The sequence below is a fragment of the Caenorhabditis remanei genome, chromosome I (assembly GCF_010183535.1).
Source record: "Caenorhabditis remanei strain PX506 chromosome I, whole genome shotgun sequence".
Lineage (NCBI taxonomy): Eukaryota > Metazoa > Nematoda > Chromadorea > Rhabditida > Rhabditidae > Caenorhabditis > Caenorhabditis remanei.
This window is the reverse complement of record NC_071328.1, coordinates 8,590,326-8,608,264: the sequence shown is the minus strand read 5'-3', so window position 1 is coordinate 8,608,264 and position 17,939 is coordinate 8,590,326. Positions and strand designations below refer to the sequence as shown.

General features: G+C 38.4%; 3 protein-coding genes across 3 annotated transcripts; all 3 read left to right on the top strand.

Moving 5' to 3' along the window:
* Positions 1–227: 227 nt before the first annotated feature.
* On the top strand, positions 228–652 carry GCK72_001756 (uncharacterized protein; the record flags this gene model as incomplete). The annotated part of the gene is made up of 3 exons (XM_003114541.2): positions 228–377; positions 423–545; positions 596–652. 3 exons carry the CDS (start codon positions 228–230, stop codon positions 650–652), a joined length of 330 nt encoding a protein of 109 aa, XP_003114589.2.
* A 6,484-nt stretch (positions 653–7,136) lies between these two features.
* Positions 7,137–11,632, top strand: GCK72_001755 (uncharacterized protein; the record flags this gene model as incomplete). Its single annotated transcript, XM_053723108.1, has 18 exons — positions 7,137–7,256; positions 7,487–7,585; positions 7,779–7,889; positions 7,957–8,115; positions 8,197–8,285; positions 8,335–8,407; positions 8,457–8,590; positions 8,734–8,872; positions 8,960–9,124; positions 9,213–9,313; positions 9,371–9,441; positions 9,740–9,867; positions 10,134–10,334; positions 10,382–10,543; positions 10,752–10,891; positions 11,067–11,259; positions 11,306–11,398; positions 11,450–11,632. The coding sequence occupies 18 exons, from the start codon at positions 7,137–7,139 to the stop codon at positions 11,630–11,632; spliced, it is 2,361 nt and encodes a 786-aa protein (XP_053591753.1).
* A 2,953-nt stretch (positions 11,633–14,585) lies between these two features.
* On the top strand, positions 14,586–17,696 carry GCK72_001754 (uncharacterized protein; the record flags this gene model as incomplete). Its single annotated transcript, XM_003114687.2, has 11 exons — positions 14,586–14,759; positions 14,846–14,935; positions 15,006–15,143; positions 15,266–15,474; positions 15,554–15,685; positions 15,768–15,996; positions 16,273–16,456; positions 16,779–17,336; positions 17,384–17,483; positions 17,532–17,622; positions 17,670–17,696. The coding sequence occupies 11 exons, from the start codon at positions 14,586–14,588 to the stop codon at positions 17,694–17,696; spliced, it is 1,932 nt and encodes a 643-aa protein (XP_003114735.2).
* Positions 17,697–17,939: the final 243 nt, after the last annotated feature.

Sequence of the window (17,939 nt, the reverse complement as noted above, 5' to 3'; positions counted from 1 at the left end):
CTATCAGTCACAATGATTCTCATTCTTACACCAATATTTATGGCCGTTTTGATGATATTGCTTGATGGATTCTTTGAATTCGTTTATGTTATACTGGATATTATCCGAGAATTATTCTTAGACGCCAGAGCTCATATTGTTACTTTGTACTTTCATTTCCCACATCCAATGTTTAAGAATACAAAAACAAACGCTATCTTCTTGATAAAATCGTCAAACTAAATGAAATGTTCTCCATAGATATCTTTACGTGTTCACCTCTGAAGAATATGAAGAAATATGTATCTCCATGCATTCTTTGTTATCTTTCAAATTTATTTCTCATTTCTATCCGACCGAAGAAGAGATTGAAAAGACAAATGGTGTATTCTAATCAAGTGAGTCGTAGCTTTCGATTGCTGCCGAACTGAAATAATTTCCAGCATCTTGCCTGGTTCGACATCCTCGCCTCTCCAATTATTCTCTTCTGGTATATTGGCGCATTCTACGCCTTTCTTCTTTTCATCGTCAAACCATTTATGGTTCCGAAAGGGTCTGCAAGACAGGTGAGACACCACAGATTGTCAGGTATCAACTATTCTATAACTCGTTTCAGCCTTTTCTTCTATGTGGAGAGAAACCATCGGAGAATCGGACCCTCAATATCCATTGATTTCAATTCGATCCTTTGCTTCAATTCGATAAATTTTCTTCATTAATACTTTTCCTGAAAATTCTTTCAAAAGATCCACAGAATATTCTCTCATTAGAACCCACACATTTTGTGTTTTGTTTGTATTCCAACCCATCTTCTCCTGTTTTTCCAATGTTAATCAAATTCGGTTTTCCCAATTTTTTCTAAAGCCTGGTATATGTTGTATGGAAGGACGGGCTAATTAGATCAACACGACGACGACATAGGATAGAAGGTTTCGAAAATTCGAGGGAAAAACAGGATAATTGTGAAAAATACAGGAGAAAATACTTGAGATTCATTCAAAAAAGGAAATTGATCACCGCTTAAGACCTCCAGAGATCGGAACAGTCATTAAAGTTTCTGAGTCCGAAATCTTTTTCTCTCTTCTCATCAATAATTAACTTTTCTTGGAACAGTCTGAATCCCTCTAATGTTTACTTTGTCATCGTTCCCTTCTTTCCCAAAAGTACCTACAGTATCCTTCTACTCACATTCTTCTTCCAAAAAAAGAGTTCCTTTTCTCTCCTTTTTTACCCCCGTTTACTCCCCTTAACTAACCCGATTGCTCCTCAGTAATCCCATGGACGTGGATTAGGGGTCGATGCCCCCCATTTCATCACTTTTTTGTCACTTTTAAGTCTTCTGAAAGACTTCGGATGACAGATGATAAAGTAACTTCCAACCCACGGGATCTTCTGAAAAGATCCCATTATTAAGTACCCTTGAGAACGGAGAAAAGGAGGAGCAAGTCACGCACACCGGAGTCTTCTGAAGAAGAAGATTCTTCCAGAAGATGTTAGAGTAGAAGGGTGAGGGGGGACACTGGGACACAAGTGTTTTAGTCCCTTTTCTTCTTCTTTTTCTACTATTTCTTCCGTATAACAAGTGGTTTGTGGTGGGTTCGTCCGAAATGGGGAGGAGAAAAAAACGGAAAAAATGTAAAATTTCATATTTATTTTTTCCGGTGACGACAGGTTATTGTTTGGAGGTCGTTCAGGCTAGGTCTAGGATGCACTGGGCTCATTAAAACTATTCGTTTTCCTAAATCTCACAAAGTTTGAGAAATTCACTGCGCTCAAATAAGTTTCTAACAGTTTCGCTCAAAACCCGTTTTTAAAGTTTTCGGCCTTTCGATAGGACCTGGTAACAAACAGTTTTCAACTGGCAACGTTGATTTAAAAGTAAGCAGTCTTACTTCTCGTCCGAGAGCTCGAACAAGTTTCCCAATTTACAACGGATAAATTGTTTGAGTTGGAAACCATTTGATATAAAGCCATAACAGTTTTTTGAAAATCTTCCGGGTGTTTTCGTTATCTGAAACAACATTTCAATCTGAATTTTTGTAATTCCTCTCTTTTTTTCTCTTGAGACCCATTTTGAATCCACTCATCCGAAGAGAACAAAACTGACATTTTTGAATTTTTATGAGAAATCATGTTGTCTTCGAATTCGAGTTGACATTTTTTGAAGCTTCAGAACTCACAACTCCTTTTCCAAAATTTTTGAGTTTAAATCAACCTCTAAATTAAGAAAATAAAGTCTTGAGTTCCCTCGATTCTTGTTTTAGTCCAAGTACTCTTTAATTTATGAATTTCTTCTAATCCTCTCTCATTCTCTTCGATTTCATTTCTTTGAATTTCTCCTGCCAGTAATTTTCCTGCATTTTTCAAAACTTCAGCAATCTCCAGTCAGCTGTTAACCTACTCACAAAACATCCGGAACCTATTAATTCATCATTTCTCACAATGTCTGCTCCGTCTGCAAGACACATGTGTTGCGGGTGTCGGAAGGTGGTGGTAAGTCAGCTAATCTTCAACTGAAAAAATGGTAATTTTATGACAGAAACTGTCGGTTCATGATAGAGCAAATTGAGATATTTAAAGTCCGAACTGATCTGAAACTGTTTGTTTTTTCTTTCTCACTTTCTCATATCTATCTGATTTGTCTACATTTCTAGTTTTTTCCAAGACATAATAATCTTTAAATAGACGACAGGCACGAGAAAAAACTCAAAAAACGACAGGCACGCGAACATTCCGATCCCATCCTCCTACTCCATCAGTGGGATAGTGAGGGCCCTTTTTCCCTAACTGATCGTCTCCCAGGGGACCGTTTTCATAACCAAACTTGTCGCTTTGAATGTGGCTCAAGATGCTCTTTTTAGAGCACACAGAAAGGAGATGCTCCGCCCGATTTCAAACATATATATCTCTTCTTTTGCTTTGTGCTCTCCTTTTCTTTTCTCCTTCTAGCCGTTTCTGGACACAATTAAGCGTCCCCATCCTTTTGTGATGGGGCCGCCCGTTTTGTATTGGTCCATCAAATTTTCCATGTTTTGAGTACATTTATTTCATTCTTCTAAACTTTAAATTTGATGAAATTTAAGGAAAACTCCTAACTTCCCTTTTTTTCTCCCGGAATTCAGAACACTCCTGGTGGCCCCGCCTCCTGGAAATTTTGGTTGGTTTTGGTAGGCAAGGGTCTGCTCCGTGAGCATACACACGACTCCCTCGAGTATTGTTGTTTCTTGAAGCAAAAGGAAAAAGGAATAACGGGAAAAAAGAAAAAACTGAAAGAATTTCGGAGAAAAAAGGGACCCAAGATAAGCGGCTCCATGGGGCCAGGATTGATGACACCCCTTCCCATCCACGAAGCTAGACTTTTGTCTTTTAAACACAACTAAACGAAACAAAATCGTCATCCGGATTCTTTTTTCTGGAAAGTTCACTTCTTTGTTTTAGTTTTGTTACTTTGCCGTTCTGTACTGTATCAAGGAATTTTACTACATAGTTCTAGAGAATAGCACTTCATTAATACTGAAATCACTTAATGCATCTTTATTTGAAAAAGATCAGGAAATTCGTTAGAGCAGAATTACACATCTTGGTAGATTCCGATTCAGGATCACTTTGCTAATTAACGTAATTATTCAGTCTCCGGTAAAACTTACTTCGTGAAATCAGAACGGCTTCAAACCAAAGCTACTGACCTATCAAATAATTTCAGACAATATTTCATTGTTATCCAAATTCATGATTCTGTCTGACAACTTTCCATATCTACGCCATCTGTCTCCTCAATTCCACCCTCACTCACTCACTCAGCGCCGTACAAATTTACATATTTTCAAGTACCTTTTTTCGGTGGTTCATCTCCCTTATGTCCTGGTCCACTCCATTTTCTCCCCCCAGTTTTCCCAAAAGTTGTCTTCATTTTTGCCTTGAAATCTCAATTTTCGTTCTGATTCTAATTTCTTTTTCTTCCAATTCTGCCCCCCGAATGAAATATGATTCCGTACCCCATCCCATGGGCGTAATTGTGCTTTCTCTTTTCTCGTTTCCAAAATTCTTCTAATTGTTCATCCCTCCCCTTTCGAAGCTCTCGGTTTACATGAGCTCCGGAGATTCAAAAAATGTGAAATGGGGTGGATTGATGGATGGGTTGTGGCAGAGAGAACGATGTAGATGCACCATATTTTGGATTGGATAGAGCCTCACACAAAATAAATAGATGTCAAAGTGTCAGTGAAAATTGGAAGAGAAGGGTGTCACTAAATGGATGGGTATACTATAAAAAAGTGGGTGTTTTTCGTTCTGGTTTTATTTTGAGCGGTTAATTTGTCATGTTCCTCTCCGAATATTCACCCAGCTCTTCACAAAGATTGAGCATTTCGTTCTTCTTTATTTCTTCAAATGTGGTCGGTTCGAACTCTTTTCATAGAATTTTATCTGCACGGTACGGTTTTGTTATTCGCTACCAAAACAGGATGTAGTAAAACCGTATCTTGCTATCCAAATTTAGGTTTTCCGGCTGTTGTTGAATAAAGTTCTCCCTTTCGGATTCTAGAACTAGAATAATTTTCGGCATCACAAACCCAGCATTGTTTGTAAGATTATTGGATCGGAGACGATCCGTAGCTTATCACTACAGCAAGGAGATCAAAAGTTAAACCTTGCCGCCAAAATTAAACAAAAAATCTTGAGAAACTGATCTAACATACATCGAAACTTCCCAACAATCCTCCGATCTATTGCACTCAAATCGAATTGTCCTCTAAGAATTCCGATCCGATAATCTGACAAAAGTGACGGGAGAAAAGAAGAAAAAACAGAAAGTTGTCCATGACGAGTTAAAGAAAACGGAACTTTTGCGTTTCACATTTCCTTTGCCATCGGAGCCCTTCTCGGGAGAATCATCTCGTTTCCGTTTGCTCCTTAACATAATTTTGACTCTAACTTTCTCCTTATTCTTGCCACGGTGCTCCATGCCATGTGCTTCTTGCTCGACGACGGAGACAATATGATTTGGCTCCCTCTATCCCCTGACTCTCTCTCCCCGTTTTTGACTTCTTATATGTGCACATGTGCTCCGTGAGCCCCAGCAAAATTCACCCAGAAAAAGAAGAAGAAGCTCATCTTACTTCTTGATCCTAAGCTTCTTTGAGAGGAGAGCTTCACTTACTTTCCCACTTTTTATTCTTTTCTTAAATGTTCCAAGATGGGAGCTCCAGGAGCTCTCGGAGCACATCACCGACATGGCCTGGCTATTCATATACTCAATTTCTAGAACTTTTCATTTCAAATGTAAGTTTTTGCTTCTCATCAGGTCTTTGTCTTAGATCTCAAACTGAGGCAAGGCGGAACGGGTCATGCTTTTTCTAGAACTTTCTTTCGGACGAGTTGGTTTCCCCTAGCTTTTTTCCGGGACGACCAGATTTAGCCACTCGGTGTATTCCCATCAAGATCAGACTATATTCTTCTGCTGTTTTCGGTTGTACTTCGGAACATTTTCAAACTTTAACTACCGTAGTCCAATGCATTAAAACTGTTTTGACACAGTCACAATGTTTCTTTAAGATTCCAATCCATGTGATAAAATTAAGCGGAAATTTACCCATCTGATATTGAAATCGACGTTCGGTTTTGTTAGTATTTCTAGATCCCTGTTCGACCGTAGACACGTTTTCAGAGGAAAACATGTTTATTTCTTTCGAAATCTGAAAATGAAAGCTACCGTATTCCCCATTCCCCATTCGTCTTTTTTCTAGTCTTCATCATCATTAAAACGAGCAATTCTTTTTTGGGTTTTCTCCAAATTGAGTTAATCTCTTGCCTCAATTTGCGGTCCGACGTAAATAGTATAATGAAGATGTATGAACTGAGAAAAAAGGGAAAATACACTCGAGAATAAATAGAGAATTATCGAGGGTTGAGGATACAGGAAGTTGTTAGGGAAATGGTCAGAAGATATAAGAGTGGACCATAGGAAATGGAGTTGGAGGTGGTGGTCGGGTGGTCAAAAAGTGACCATTCACTTTCTTTTCATATTTGACACTTCCCATTCTAGGAACGCTCAAACAGGACAATCATTTGTTTATATAATCGATTATTAGAGTTTCGAGAAAATCTGAATATTGTTTTATATGTAAGACCATCTCGTTGAAATGAGTCATTTGAGTATTCTATGTGAGCTAGAACCAAAAAATAATACCACTCAAGAATTCATGTAATTTTTCCATTTCGTGGGAGAAATTGAAGTGGTTTGCAAACTTTTCGTTGTGTTTTTGATTGGAAACGAGGTAGACTAGACGTGAGGGAACGTGGCAAGACTAGGTAATGTTAGTGCTTGAATGCGGTACAGATTCATGTTTAACTGAAAGTCTCGGGTATTGAATTCTACGAAATTTGTAATCTCCACACAGCTACCGAACCATTTTTCAAGTTTATTGGTATGCTTGAACTGAAATTCTGAGTGTCAACCACGCGTGCATAAAAAACTAAATTCTCAAACATACTCGGAGCGGATTATTTGGATTTGGACTAGATCTAGAACTGTACTAAGATTCCGGGTGAACCGGAGCAACATACCAAAACAGAAACATGAACAAAAATAGAGACTGAAATGCGAAAACACGTCAGTCAAGATATCTCGATATGGGGTCAGCTCTCGATTCGAAAAAGTGAAAGTTTTGATGTGGTCGAAAAGGAGGAGGAGGAACCCTTTCCTCTTTTCTTTCTCTAAAAACCCATTGACACTTGGATGGTGTCAGAGTCCGGAAAGAAGAGAAAAGAAGAATAGAAGTGTGGTATCTCCATCTTCCAATCCTCTTCTTCCATTCCACCATCACATTCTTTTCGTAAAAAAGAAGAAGAGACGACGTCTTCTGAAGACAGACGCCTTCTAGAATAAGAAGAAGGAAGACGTGGTGGAAAACGACAATTCGATTATCCGGTGTGTGTCCCTTTGCTCCGGCTGCGGCTTCTTCTCCTACCCCGGACCCGGTTTTTTTCCGACACATATCATCATCATCATCAACACCACCACCAGAAAAACTAAGAAACCCAATTTTGTCTTAGTTTCCTTCTTCTTTACTTCTACTTTTATTCTTCTTCTTTTCCTATCTACTACTACTTTTTTGTGCTGAATTATTGTTCATCTGAGCAAAGATTGAGCTGCAAAAATGAGTTATTGTGCTCATTGTCAACATGCTTCTCAGCCATCAACTCAGCAGCATCAGACTGTGTTGAGAGTTGACCCTGAATCTGAATATTTTGAAGTTTCCAGCAGTGCTGGGAGTACGGTAAGTGTACTGCGTGAATCTGAACATTTGTCTGGTTCGAGAGCACCTTGTTAGAACATAGGTCGCCGAGTTTTGTGGCTTTTTTTTGACAGACGTATGCCTTTAGGTATCAATACAGTACTCCTCCGACCATTCGTCATCTATGAAATTGCTCTTTTTGAACATTTTGACCCATATTCACACTTTCAACTCATTTTATTACAACTAAAGTAGAAATTTTAAATTTTCAGATGGAAGGCGGTTCCGGATGGACCGAATCATTGGAAAAAGACTTTGACAAAGCATTCGTGTCTCTTGATTTACTTCTTGGAGAAATCGATTCAGATCAGGTAAGTTTTCTGAACTTTTTTATTCTTTAGATGCTCCTTTAGATTAGGTATCTGGTGAGAACTCTTTGAAAACATCAAAAAAGTCATGAATTCTCTTTCAAAATCTTCTAGTACGTATACTTTCATCCCACTTATTCCTATCCCAATAGATGCCTAAGTTTCCTATCCCAACTTCTATTCCTAACCTATCCAGGTTGAGATCACCTATGAAGGCCGGCAAAAGATGACGTCATTGAGTGCTTGTTTTGCTCAAATGATGCACAAATGTCAGTTCATGATGCATACGATAAGCAAGCAGGAGAAGGTAAGTTATTTCATTTTCGAAGTATTCCAACAACCATAAACTCTCATCATAACAATCAACATTTCAGGAAATGACATCAATGCGAAATGAGGTTGTGGAAGCACGGGCGGCACGCCAGAGTATGGAGAAAGAAGTAGAACAATTGATGATCCAAGTGCATTCTCTACAGTGTCAATTACATTCAAAAACAGCGCCACACGAGTCAGATATGATCAAGAAGAAACTGGTATGGTTTTGAAAGTCTGTACATAGGATCTGACTCTCTAGTGATGTGGCCAGTGTCCTAATTTTATTGTTTCCTTTTCAGGAATCTCAACTTTCTACGTTTCGTTCCGAGCTGACACAAGGATTAAGCACTGTTTGCGAGCTGGAAATTGCAAGAAAAGAAGAGGACAGGTATCTTTCTAATTATTTGAAAAGGAACAATCAGAATACACTCCTCCAGATCAAAGAAGACAATACAAGCACTGGAAACGGAAGTGTTCGGAGCACGACTGGCGGCAAAGTACCTTGACAAAGTATGTTTTCAGGTCACGCTGAATACCTAAAATATCAAATTTATTCAAGGAACTCGCCGGACGAATACAACAGATTCAGTTGTTGGGAAGGAATATGCGCGGTGTGGAACACGATAGATTGTGGAATCAATTGGAAGCAGAGATACATCTTCACAGACATAAGACAGTTATCAGAGCGTGTAGGTCAGTGAACTTATGAAATTCGATGGTTTTGGGAGAGATCAAGATGTGTAACCACACGAATCAATATCTTCGTTCTATGACCTTTTCTCATTTTCCCACCAAACTTCATTCCTCCATTTCTCATTTACTTCTCAACTTTTCAGAGGACGGGGTAACACTAAAGGATTAGCGGCACCACTTCGTCACAACTTCAAGAGTCTTCGAAAACGAAATGGAGTGGGAAAGAGTCGAAAAGTGGTACTCTCGAAACATCCACATGAAGGACTTGGAATTTCGATTACGGTAAGTACTTGGGGGAATGAATAGGCACAAATTCTCGAATAAGAATAATCGAATGCGGGATAGACTGATAATAATCAATGTTTTTAGGGTGGTTCCGAGCATGCTCTTCCCATCGTGATATCTGAAATTCAACCGGGACAACCCGCTGATCGATGTGGTCAAGTTTTTGTGGGTGACGCTATTCTATCAGTGAATGGATACGATTTGAGGACTGTCAAGCATCAAGAAGCAGTCGATATTTTGAGTGGACAGGTGAGAAAAGTGCGTCTTCGCACTGAGAATGCGCTAGAAAAAAGAAAAAAAGAAAAGAGACAGCGAGAAAATGTTTCGAATATTTTAGGTTCAACAAGGAGATCTCGACCTGGAATTAGTCTTCGTGTGTCCTGATGAAGACAGTGATGACGATGGTACCGTAACCATTGAGCATAGCGATGGATCAATGTAAGTCTGGGAGATATTCATCTGAACAGAATAGTCTTTGAATATTCCAATTTTTAGTTACAATCTGTACAGTATGGATGAACCAACATCCAGCCGATCTTCTTCCAACAATTCCGATGAATCAAGAAGTACGTGACACATGGAAAATGCTCAAAAAACGACTGAAATATTGTTTTAACACTACATTTTGATACCGGTTTCCCTTAATTTTCTCACATTTTTTGTATATTCCCGTGACCTTTTCTCTCTCTGTTTTCTTCAAATTTCTTCATCCTAGAACCAAAAAAATCCACGTAATTTCCTCCAACTCACCGCTTTTTAGTTGTTTTTCTTATCGCTTACAAAAATAAAACTCATTGTTTTCATTACTTTTCCAACAAAAAGTTTTTGCTGAGGATATTTCTCCTAAAAAATCGATCGATAAAGTGATGACGTGTCAACAAATAAATCGCCTGACAGCTCTCTTCAATGCGGCAATGTCGAAAGCATTGGCTGCAAAGGATAAAGACGATTGGACGACTCATTTGAAGGCGATTTCTAATGTTTTCACTCAGGTATACTGAAAATATTGGAAGGTTTTGTCTGTTGAAACACACTACTTTCAGTCTGAATGTCTAGTGAAAATTGTATTTTGAGCCATAATCATAGGTGGCGAATTTCTGAAAATAAATTTTGGGATAAATTTTTCAGCTCCAGCATTACTTTTTCATTTTTCTGAATATGATAAAATAATATTTTCGGAGTTGTACTACTCACGGTTCACGTCTTCATGGCCTTCACTTTATCTAGCTCTCCTAGGTCAACTATTTTTCATTTCTAGGTCTGCGCCGTATCCGCGGCCGAGGAATGCGCCAAAACACTGGCTATTAAAGAACGTAACGAAGCAATCGAACAGGCAATTGACTTCCGTGCGAAAGCTGAAGCTCATGATGACGTCATTGAACAATTCCATCTGATTCTGGCTGCTGATAACCAAAGAAATCACGCAGATTTAACTTCTCAGCAAATTTTTGATAGAATGGTAAGCTTTTCAGGTATTCCGACATACAGGAACTCACAGATTTTTAGTGTGAAGAAGTTCGTCTGAATGTTGCAAGAATTCAAGATTACCGTATGTTCGAAGCCAAGTATAACGTGGAAAAACGGAGAAATGAGAGAATGTCGATGCACATCAATGAGGTTTCGAAGAGAAGTGTTATGCATCTGATGGCTACTCGCTTCTACGCAAGGGTAGGTTATCGTCTTTGACAAGAAGTTTATTATCAGAGTTCTGGCTGATATCTAGAATCTTGCCTAGATCGAATCTTCTGGTTACTCCATATTTAGACTCTAAGATTCTTGACCCCTTCTCTGTTCATTCCCATGATCATTGCTTACATCATCATCACTTGTTTCGTCTTTTCAATACTTTCCCATGAGACTTCCCCCATTCCTTCAGGAGTTGGCGGCAATGCGACAGATGATGGATTTGATGCGCAACGCCGCTTCCATCGAGTCGGCGGTCAAATCGAAATTATGGGATGAGATTGAGAAGGAGAATCAATTGTTGCGTTTGAACACCTTGTGGTTGGTCAATCGGTAAGTGATCGATTGCTGGGAAACGAACTTGGCGAACATTCGGATATCTAGTCATTAATCTGAGCTTTTTTGAAAAAGGAGAAACGAGCAATAGGATTCTAGGATACCCAAACAGACAGCCATACAAATATATTTGAGTTAGAATTCTGAAGAGAAGAATACCTTCTATTTACAGTATCAACTCGTCTGATCTCCATGACGCCGCTTTCGAAGAAGGCGACAACTGGCAGAGTCCACCACGTCTTGTCATTCTGATGAGAGAGCATATCAATCAAGGACTTGGACTAGAGATTACAGGAGGATGTGATCAATTCCGTCCGGTTGTGGTGACTGGAAAACTGAAAAGATCAATGGCTGACGATGATCAGGTATCGAATATATTGAATGATGTAGTTGATTACAATTTAATTTTAGCTCCGTCTCGACGATAGAATTTTGGCGATAGATGGGACTTTTGTGACTAACACAACGACTCATGCAGAGGTTATGGAAATGTTGGAAAACGAGGTAAACTTCAGAAATATGGAAATTAATGAAACGCTGAATTATTTTTTTCAGTCCGCCAAGGATTTCATCTCGTTGATTGTTTCTCAATTCGATCCAACCAAGTATCAATTGAGTCATCCACGTCTTCAGAAGACACCAAGTCTCCAGAATACTTCTAGCCTTCAGAAGGTGTCTAGTCTTCACAGTCATTCTTCTCTAACCCACACTGCTACTCTTTCTGCTGTGGAGAATTAACCGATTTGATTATTATAAACTTCTTATTTGTTTTTCTTTGAGTGCTATGATGATTTTTCTTTTATAAAATAAAAATAAAGTTTCTAAGTAAACTCAGAATGCAAGTTTTCAGCGCCATCTGAATCTAGAAGACGTCACATCAGATGAACCACCTCATCATTCGTATTATCTCATGTTTTCTCCTCCCATTTCTTGTTTAAAACGGTTTATAGTTTTGTTTGTGTCCATTTTTAATGATTCTCTATTTCTTTTGTAATTTGCCGACTCTCCTTTCTTTTTTCATTTATGTTTTGCCGAATGCTTCTCAAATTCAATTTATGATTTTTTTCAAAATTTTCGGCATTTTTGATCTATTTCTCTGACTCCTCACTGGCCGAAGCTTTTCTTTCTCTTTTTTCTTTCAGTTTATTGATCACTTTCAATCACTAAAAGATGTCTGCTTCAACTTCCGAACCTGTTCATCTCGTTCCCATGTTTGTCTTACTCATATTTTCGGCTCTTTTCTAAATTTCAAATGAAATGCAGTAAGAAGAAGAAGAGTGGTGGATGTGCAGCTGTCCCTTTTACTTCATCTTCTCGAGAGGAGATATAAGAATCCAATAAAATTAGAGTGTCCTTCTTCCTCTTCTTTCTCATCATCCTACCCCATCTCGTCATCCATTTTCTTTGGTTTTATAGGTTTTCTTTATTTCTGATGGAGCTTCTTTTTTTCGAGAAAGATGCGCTGCTTTTTGATGACCACCATTTCATTCATTTTGCTGATTTCATTCTATTAAAAAGATTTTTGAGAGAAAAACCCTCCGAAAGTGTTATCATTGGTTCATCCTTGAGATAGGATTGACTTACAGGAGAAATTTTTTAACAAGTAAAAGTTACTCACGATTTTTGAGAGACCACGAGTTCTAGAAAAAGAGGGAAAAAGGCAAAATGTTAGAAGAAATGTCGGAGAGAACTTCTCACACTCTCAGAACCTTTTCACTCGAAAGCCGTAATTTCAGAGTTTTCGTATCACTCTCAATCTGACATTTCTTATTATGAATTAAATAAAACTTTTCGAATCTTACTTATTTTTCATCCATTATTTTCTGTGTTTTGAACAAAAGAAATCTGAGAAAAAAGAAGATGATGGCCTCTTCTTCTTATCATTTCAGAATACACAACATCCTGTCGGCGTGCGCCCAAAAGAGAGATCAAAACGGTACCGCCAACAACTCGGTTAGAAAAGGCCGCCAAAAGAAGAAGGCGAATAATCGGTTTTTTGTCTTCTTCCTCTTCTTCTACTCCCATTTTCCTAACAGCAGCCAGCTTTCCTTAGAATCGAACGATTTCGTTTTTCGAAAAAAAAAGCATAGCGCCAAGAGTGAGAAGAAGAAGAAGAAGGAAAAAGAAGGGAGAGAAAATAATAAATGAGGCAGTAGTGTTAGAAGAAGGAAGACACACGGGGAAACGGCTGGGCGGTGAACATCAAAGAGATTTGAAGGCGCCGGCCGACCGCCCGATTGTTGAAGAAAAGAGGAGGAGAAGAGACGCAAAATAGACAGGAAAAGGGGAGGAGGAGGTTGAAGTGGGCCTTTTTGATATTCACAAAACCTCTTGCCTTTTTCCTTTTTCTTACCCCTCTAATTTGGGTGGTTCTTCATTTATTTTGAGTATTTGGATGGTTCCTCTGTCCACGGTCTAGTGACAATTCCTTGAAATTAAGCTTCTCTAAAAAAAATATTATTTCAATATTTGACGAGAGTTCGAAATAAAACTGCTGTGTAGAAATTTCCAGAAATATATCTCTACTGGTGGCTTTCAATTGTTTTATCAATTTTTAGTAATTTATGGAACCGAAGCCCACGAGGATGATTTTTCAAGATTCGATTTCCGAAAAGAGTTGGTTTCTCACGAAGAATCTAGCTGTAGAACTTGTAAATCCAAGTGCAAAAGTCCAAATAATATTTAGAATTTTCATAAGGTTTTCAGTTTTTTCTTGATGTTTTAAACTTCCTTGAAAGTTTTTCACATTTATTCCCATTTCGACGCTTCCTAAACTTTAAAAAAAAATTTATTCGATCCTATATTTAAAATTTAAACATCTAGGGCCTAGATGTTAATGTTTAACTAGATTCTAGGCTATTAATAATATCATTTTTATAGGATCCTACTAGTTTTAAATGTTTAAATTCTTTCTTTTTTGAACATGTATCTCTCGGTTTTCAACACAGAGTTGTGGTTATATATGTATTCTGACCTATTTTTCTAACATTTTTTCCAATATTTCGGACCGTTTTCAAGGAAATTTTCGGTGCCAATCCTAGCAATATGTGTATCCAATTGTTCCTCTTCTCCCGCATATTCGTTTCCCTCTTGAGTTTTGCCTCTTCTCTTTTCCGTCTTATCTGCTCGTATCTAAAAGATAGTTGTGTGTACTACATACTACTCCAAACACTCCCAATACACATTATTCTTCTCTCCTTCTTCTTCTTCTTCTTCTTCTTCTTCCCACCCATCTTGATCTGTCTGCGTCTCTCTTCCGATCATTCTATTTCAATCAGTTTCAACTCCTTCTGCTCCTCTAACTCTTGTCTAGTATCTTAATGAATCATCATCAATTTCTTATTATCAATTCACCCCTTTTCTGGAGGTTGTTCCTATTAATATTGCAGAAAAGGCGGAAGAGGCGGAAGAGGAGGAGATATCTTATCAATGGAAGTTTTTTTCGAGGAATCTGAAGATCAGAAAACAAGAGGGTCTTGACCTAGTTTAGGAATCTAGTGTTCGGTAATAAAAATAGTTGTGAAATACAACAAATCATGTCAGAAACAAGACAGTTCTTTAAGTTTTCAAATTTTAGCAAATAACACCACTTTCAACTTCTCTTCTAATTCTCACATTTGAAACTTCTTCTCATCCATTTCTCTCTGTTGTCAGTTCTCCCTAATTCCAAAATTTAAATATTTCAGGGGGTATGGAAGGTGGGTCTCACCTAGGTTGGGCTCGAAGCCTCGAAGCTGTTCTATCGGATAGATCAGCTCTTGATGCATTTCAAGAATGGTTGATGGAGTATTCATCTCCTCAATATCTTGATTTGTATTTTGCAATTCGAGCCTATGAGAGGATGGCTTTGGAGGGAAAACCAGAGGTGAGAAAATTATAAAATTTTACTAGAATTTGAAAAAAGAAAAAAGTTATTAGTTAAAATCGGTAAAGAACAATAACAAATTTCAGAAAAGTCAACTGTCGAAGTCGATCTACTCAAAGTTCTTATCTTCAAGAACGGGAAACTGCGAGGCTATTCCGAAAATTTATAGAGCACCGGTACGTTTTTTAACTCATGTTCCATTTTATTTCTACAACCCAATTTTCACAATTAATGGTTCTCTTTCAGATCGGTGAGAAAATTCGTCATGGGATCGAGCTAGAAGATCGAGTATTCAGTCACTGTTCCTCTTTTGTGCTGGAATTTTTGAGAAGACAACACGAAGAGTTCGTTAGATCTGATGAATTCATTGAAGCTCTAAATAGGGTAAGACTGCCGAACAGTCTCTAGAGTACCATGCCTTCAAAATATCGAGTAGAAACACATAAGCTCCTCCCTACCCACCTCGACTAGGTCGACAAGTAGACTCATCCTTATTTTCTCTGCAGATGTCATCCAATGCTGAGCATCAACCCGCCCACCACTTACAATCCACCTCAACATCCTCTCATCAGAATACTATCGACCGAAGAAAGTCATCTCAACCAACGTCTTCTGGAACTTCTTCCAGAAGAAGTGCAGCTCAAACTGCAACTCAGTTAACGGCTGAAGCTCTTCTGAAATCGAAACACGATAGGCATAGCAAGTTAGGAGAGACGTAAGTTATTGGGAAACGAAAAATCCGCTTGAGCTGGAAGCTTTAAAAAAAGTTAAATCGCAAACCCAGTAGTTTGCAGAAAACTTGAAAAGATGTACCCGCCAACTCGTCAACCATACGTTTGCAACGCAACAACTTCCCATAATGACTCAGCTGTCAGCTCCTCGTTTTCAGGAGAAACGCCAAGTTCACACAGAATGCATAGTAATCGGTAAGTTTTCACTTTAAATCTTTCGTGTCAATCTCTGAATTGATTAGCATGCAAGAAGTCATTCTAACAAAACAAATTTTAGACTTCGTCACATCCGAGAGGAGCAAGCTCGTGAGAACACCGGTACGGTTACAGTACCCCGTGTTGAGAAATCCACTTCTGATACTCAACAATTCGATCATTCTTCTGAGTCAGGAAGAATATATTTCGGAATGGAAGTAACTAAAAAACTGCTTCGCCATATGGACAAAGTCAAGTTGAACGATGAAATGGAGAAGAGGATTGACGATATTGAAGAGTGTCGGTATACGGTAAGTAGAGGAAAAAAGAGAGATGTTGTATCACGGTTATGGACCTACCCAGGAAGAAAACTTGCATATTCACGAACGCAAAAAATGCATTGTTATGGCACAAAAATGCAAAAAATGCATTAAATTGCATTCGTGAATAGAATTAAATTGTATTTAATGGTACAAGCTTTCTTCGTGGGTAGGTCCATTAGGAACTTTGTTTATTTTTGAACGATTAGAAATTGAACCTTTTTTCAATTGACTTTATTCTTAATTGTATCTGAATCTAATTTCCAGACAATCGACATGGTCAACGGCACAGAAGCCGATGCAGATTTGGGTAAAATTGATGAAGATGAAGAGTTGGATGATTATTTGAAGATGAAAATGACTGATGATTCACAAAAAGGCTCACAGAATAGGTCACCCAAAGGAGCGAATGGGGACAAAAATGGGGGAAAAGGAGAAACATCGAAAAATGGTAAGCTACTTCTTCACTTCTGAAATCCGCTACTCGTCAATCAAACACGATTTTTCTTATTTCGTTCCCATGGTCACTTATCAAAGCTGTCAACCTGTTCAACTCCGAAAGAGAAGGGGTACCTGATGTTCAAGGTTCCCAGAAGAGGATTAGATACCTCCTTCTCGCATTCGGGAGGTGACAGATTGTGATGGATTGACTCGTGACTCTTTTGGTGTATACATATCTATGAAGAGTACATGAAATCAGGAAAGGTTTCTGTAAACAAAGGAACAATACAAACAAGCTTGAAGTGCTTCTTTATAAATCCATAATTTTCCAGCTACCCTTTCCCCAGCCCCACCAGTTGCTCAACAACGGGAATCTCCACGTGGATCTTTTCCACATCATCTTCAACAACACTCGATTCATAATAATACAATGAGAATTCCTAGAAGGACTTCCAAGGAGTATCCTCTTGATGTTGCAATGACAACATCAACATCTTCAAGACATTCTCATCAAAATCAGCATTATCCACGTCATCATCAAATCGACAGTAACCGGATAATGAGCCAATCAATGTGTGGAGCTCCTGGACCATCATACTCTTCTGCTTCTTCCACTTTTAGCCGGGATTCTTTCGCCCCATCACCAATGACAAGAGGCGTGCAAGGTGCACCAGGCAGCAGCAAATCAAGTCAAATGTATGATTCATCTGGAATTGGATCAATGGCTCCATCTGCATTTTCTGCCACGTCCTCACTGGATTATAAAGAGAAGAGACACCGAAAATCGTTGCCAAATCATCATACATTGATGAGTACAAGTCTGACTTCTCCACGGAAACATCATAAAATTGGAAAGAATTTGTCGAATCTCATAACGATCAGTTATATTGGTATGGCTTTCAATACATGATATTTCAAAAATTATCTTGATTTTCAGGTTCCGACAAAATCCCAGTTGTCACTCACGTTCCAAATGATGGACCAATGACTTTGGCTGAATTCAAACGTCATTTCGCTCTGCCATCTGGTGGACAACAGTGAGTTTTATTTGTTGATCAACCATTGCCCAACTTTTTCTCTTTCAGATTATTTTTCAAAACCGAATGCGAAGATGGAACCGCCCCTTTCCAATTGTTACTCATTCGAGAAGAGCACACACTTCTTCCCGTATTTGAGGTGGGTTACAAATAGAAATTTTGACATTTTAAAACGATTACTTTCAGGGTCGAATTGCTGCGGAGCTCCGATAATGTAGAAGCCAACACAGTCTTCTCACCAGAGCATTTATAAGAAAATCTACTTAATTTTATCTCAAAAACTGGTCAACACACATACAAATACGTGATCTTTTCATTTCTGTTTTCTCAAATTTTTAAGAATAATTTTTAAAATTAATAAATCATTTATGTTTGAAAAGAAGTGAAGGTTACACAAAGAAAGTTTTTGAGATGCAAATTCGGAATGTTTTGAGAAAAACAGAAAAATGATAGAAA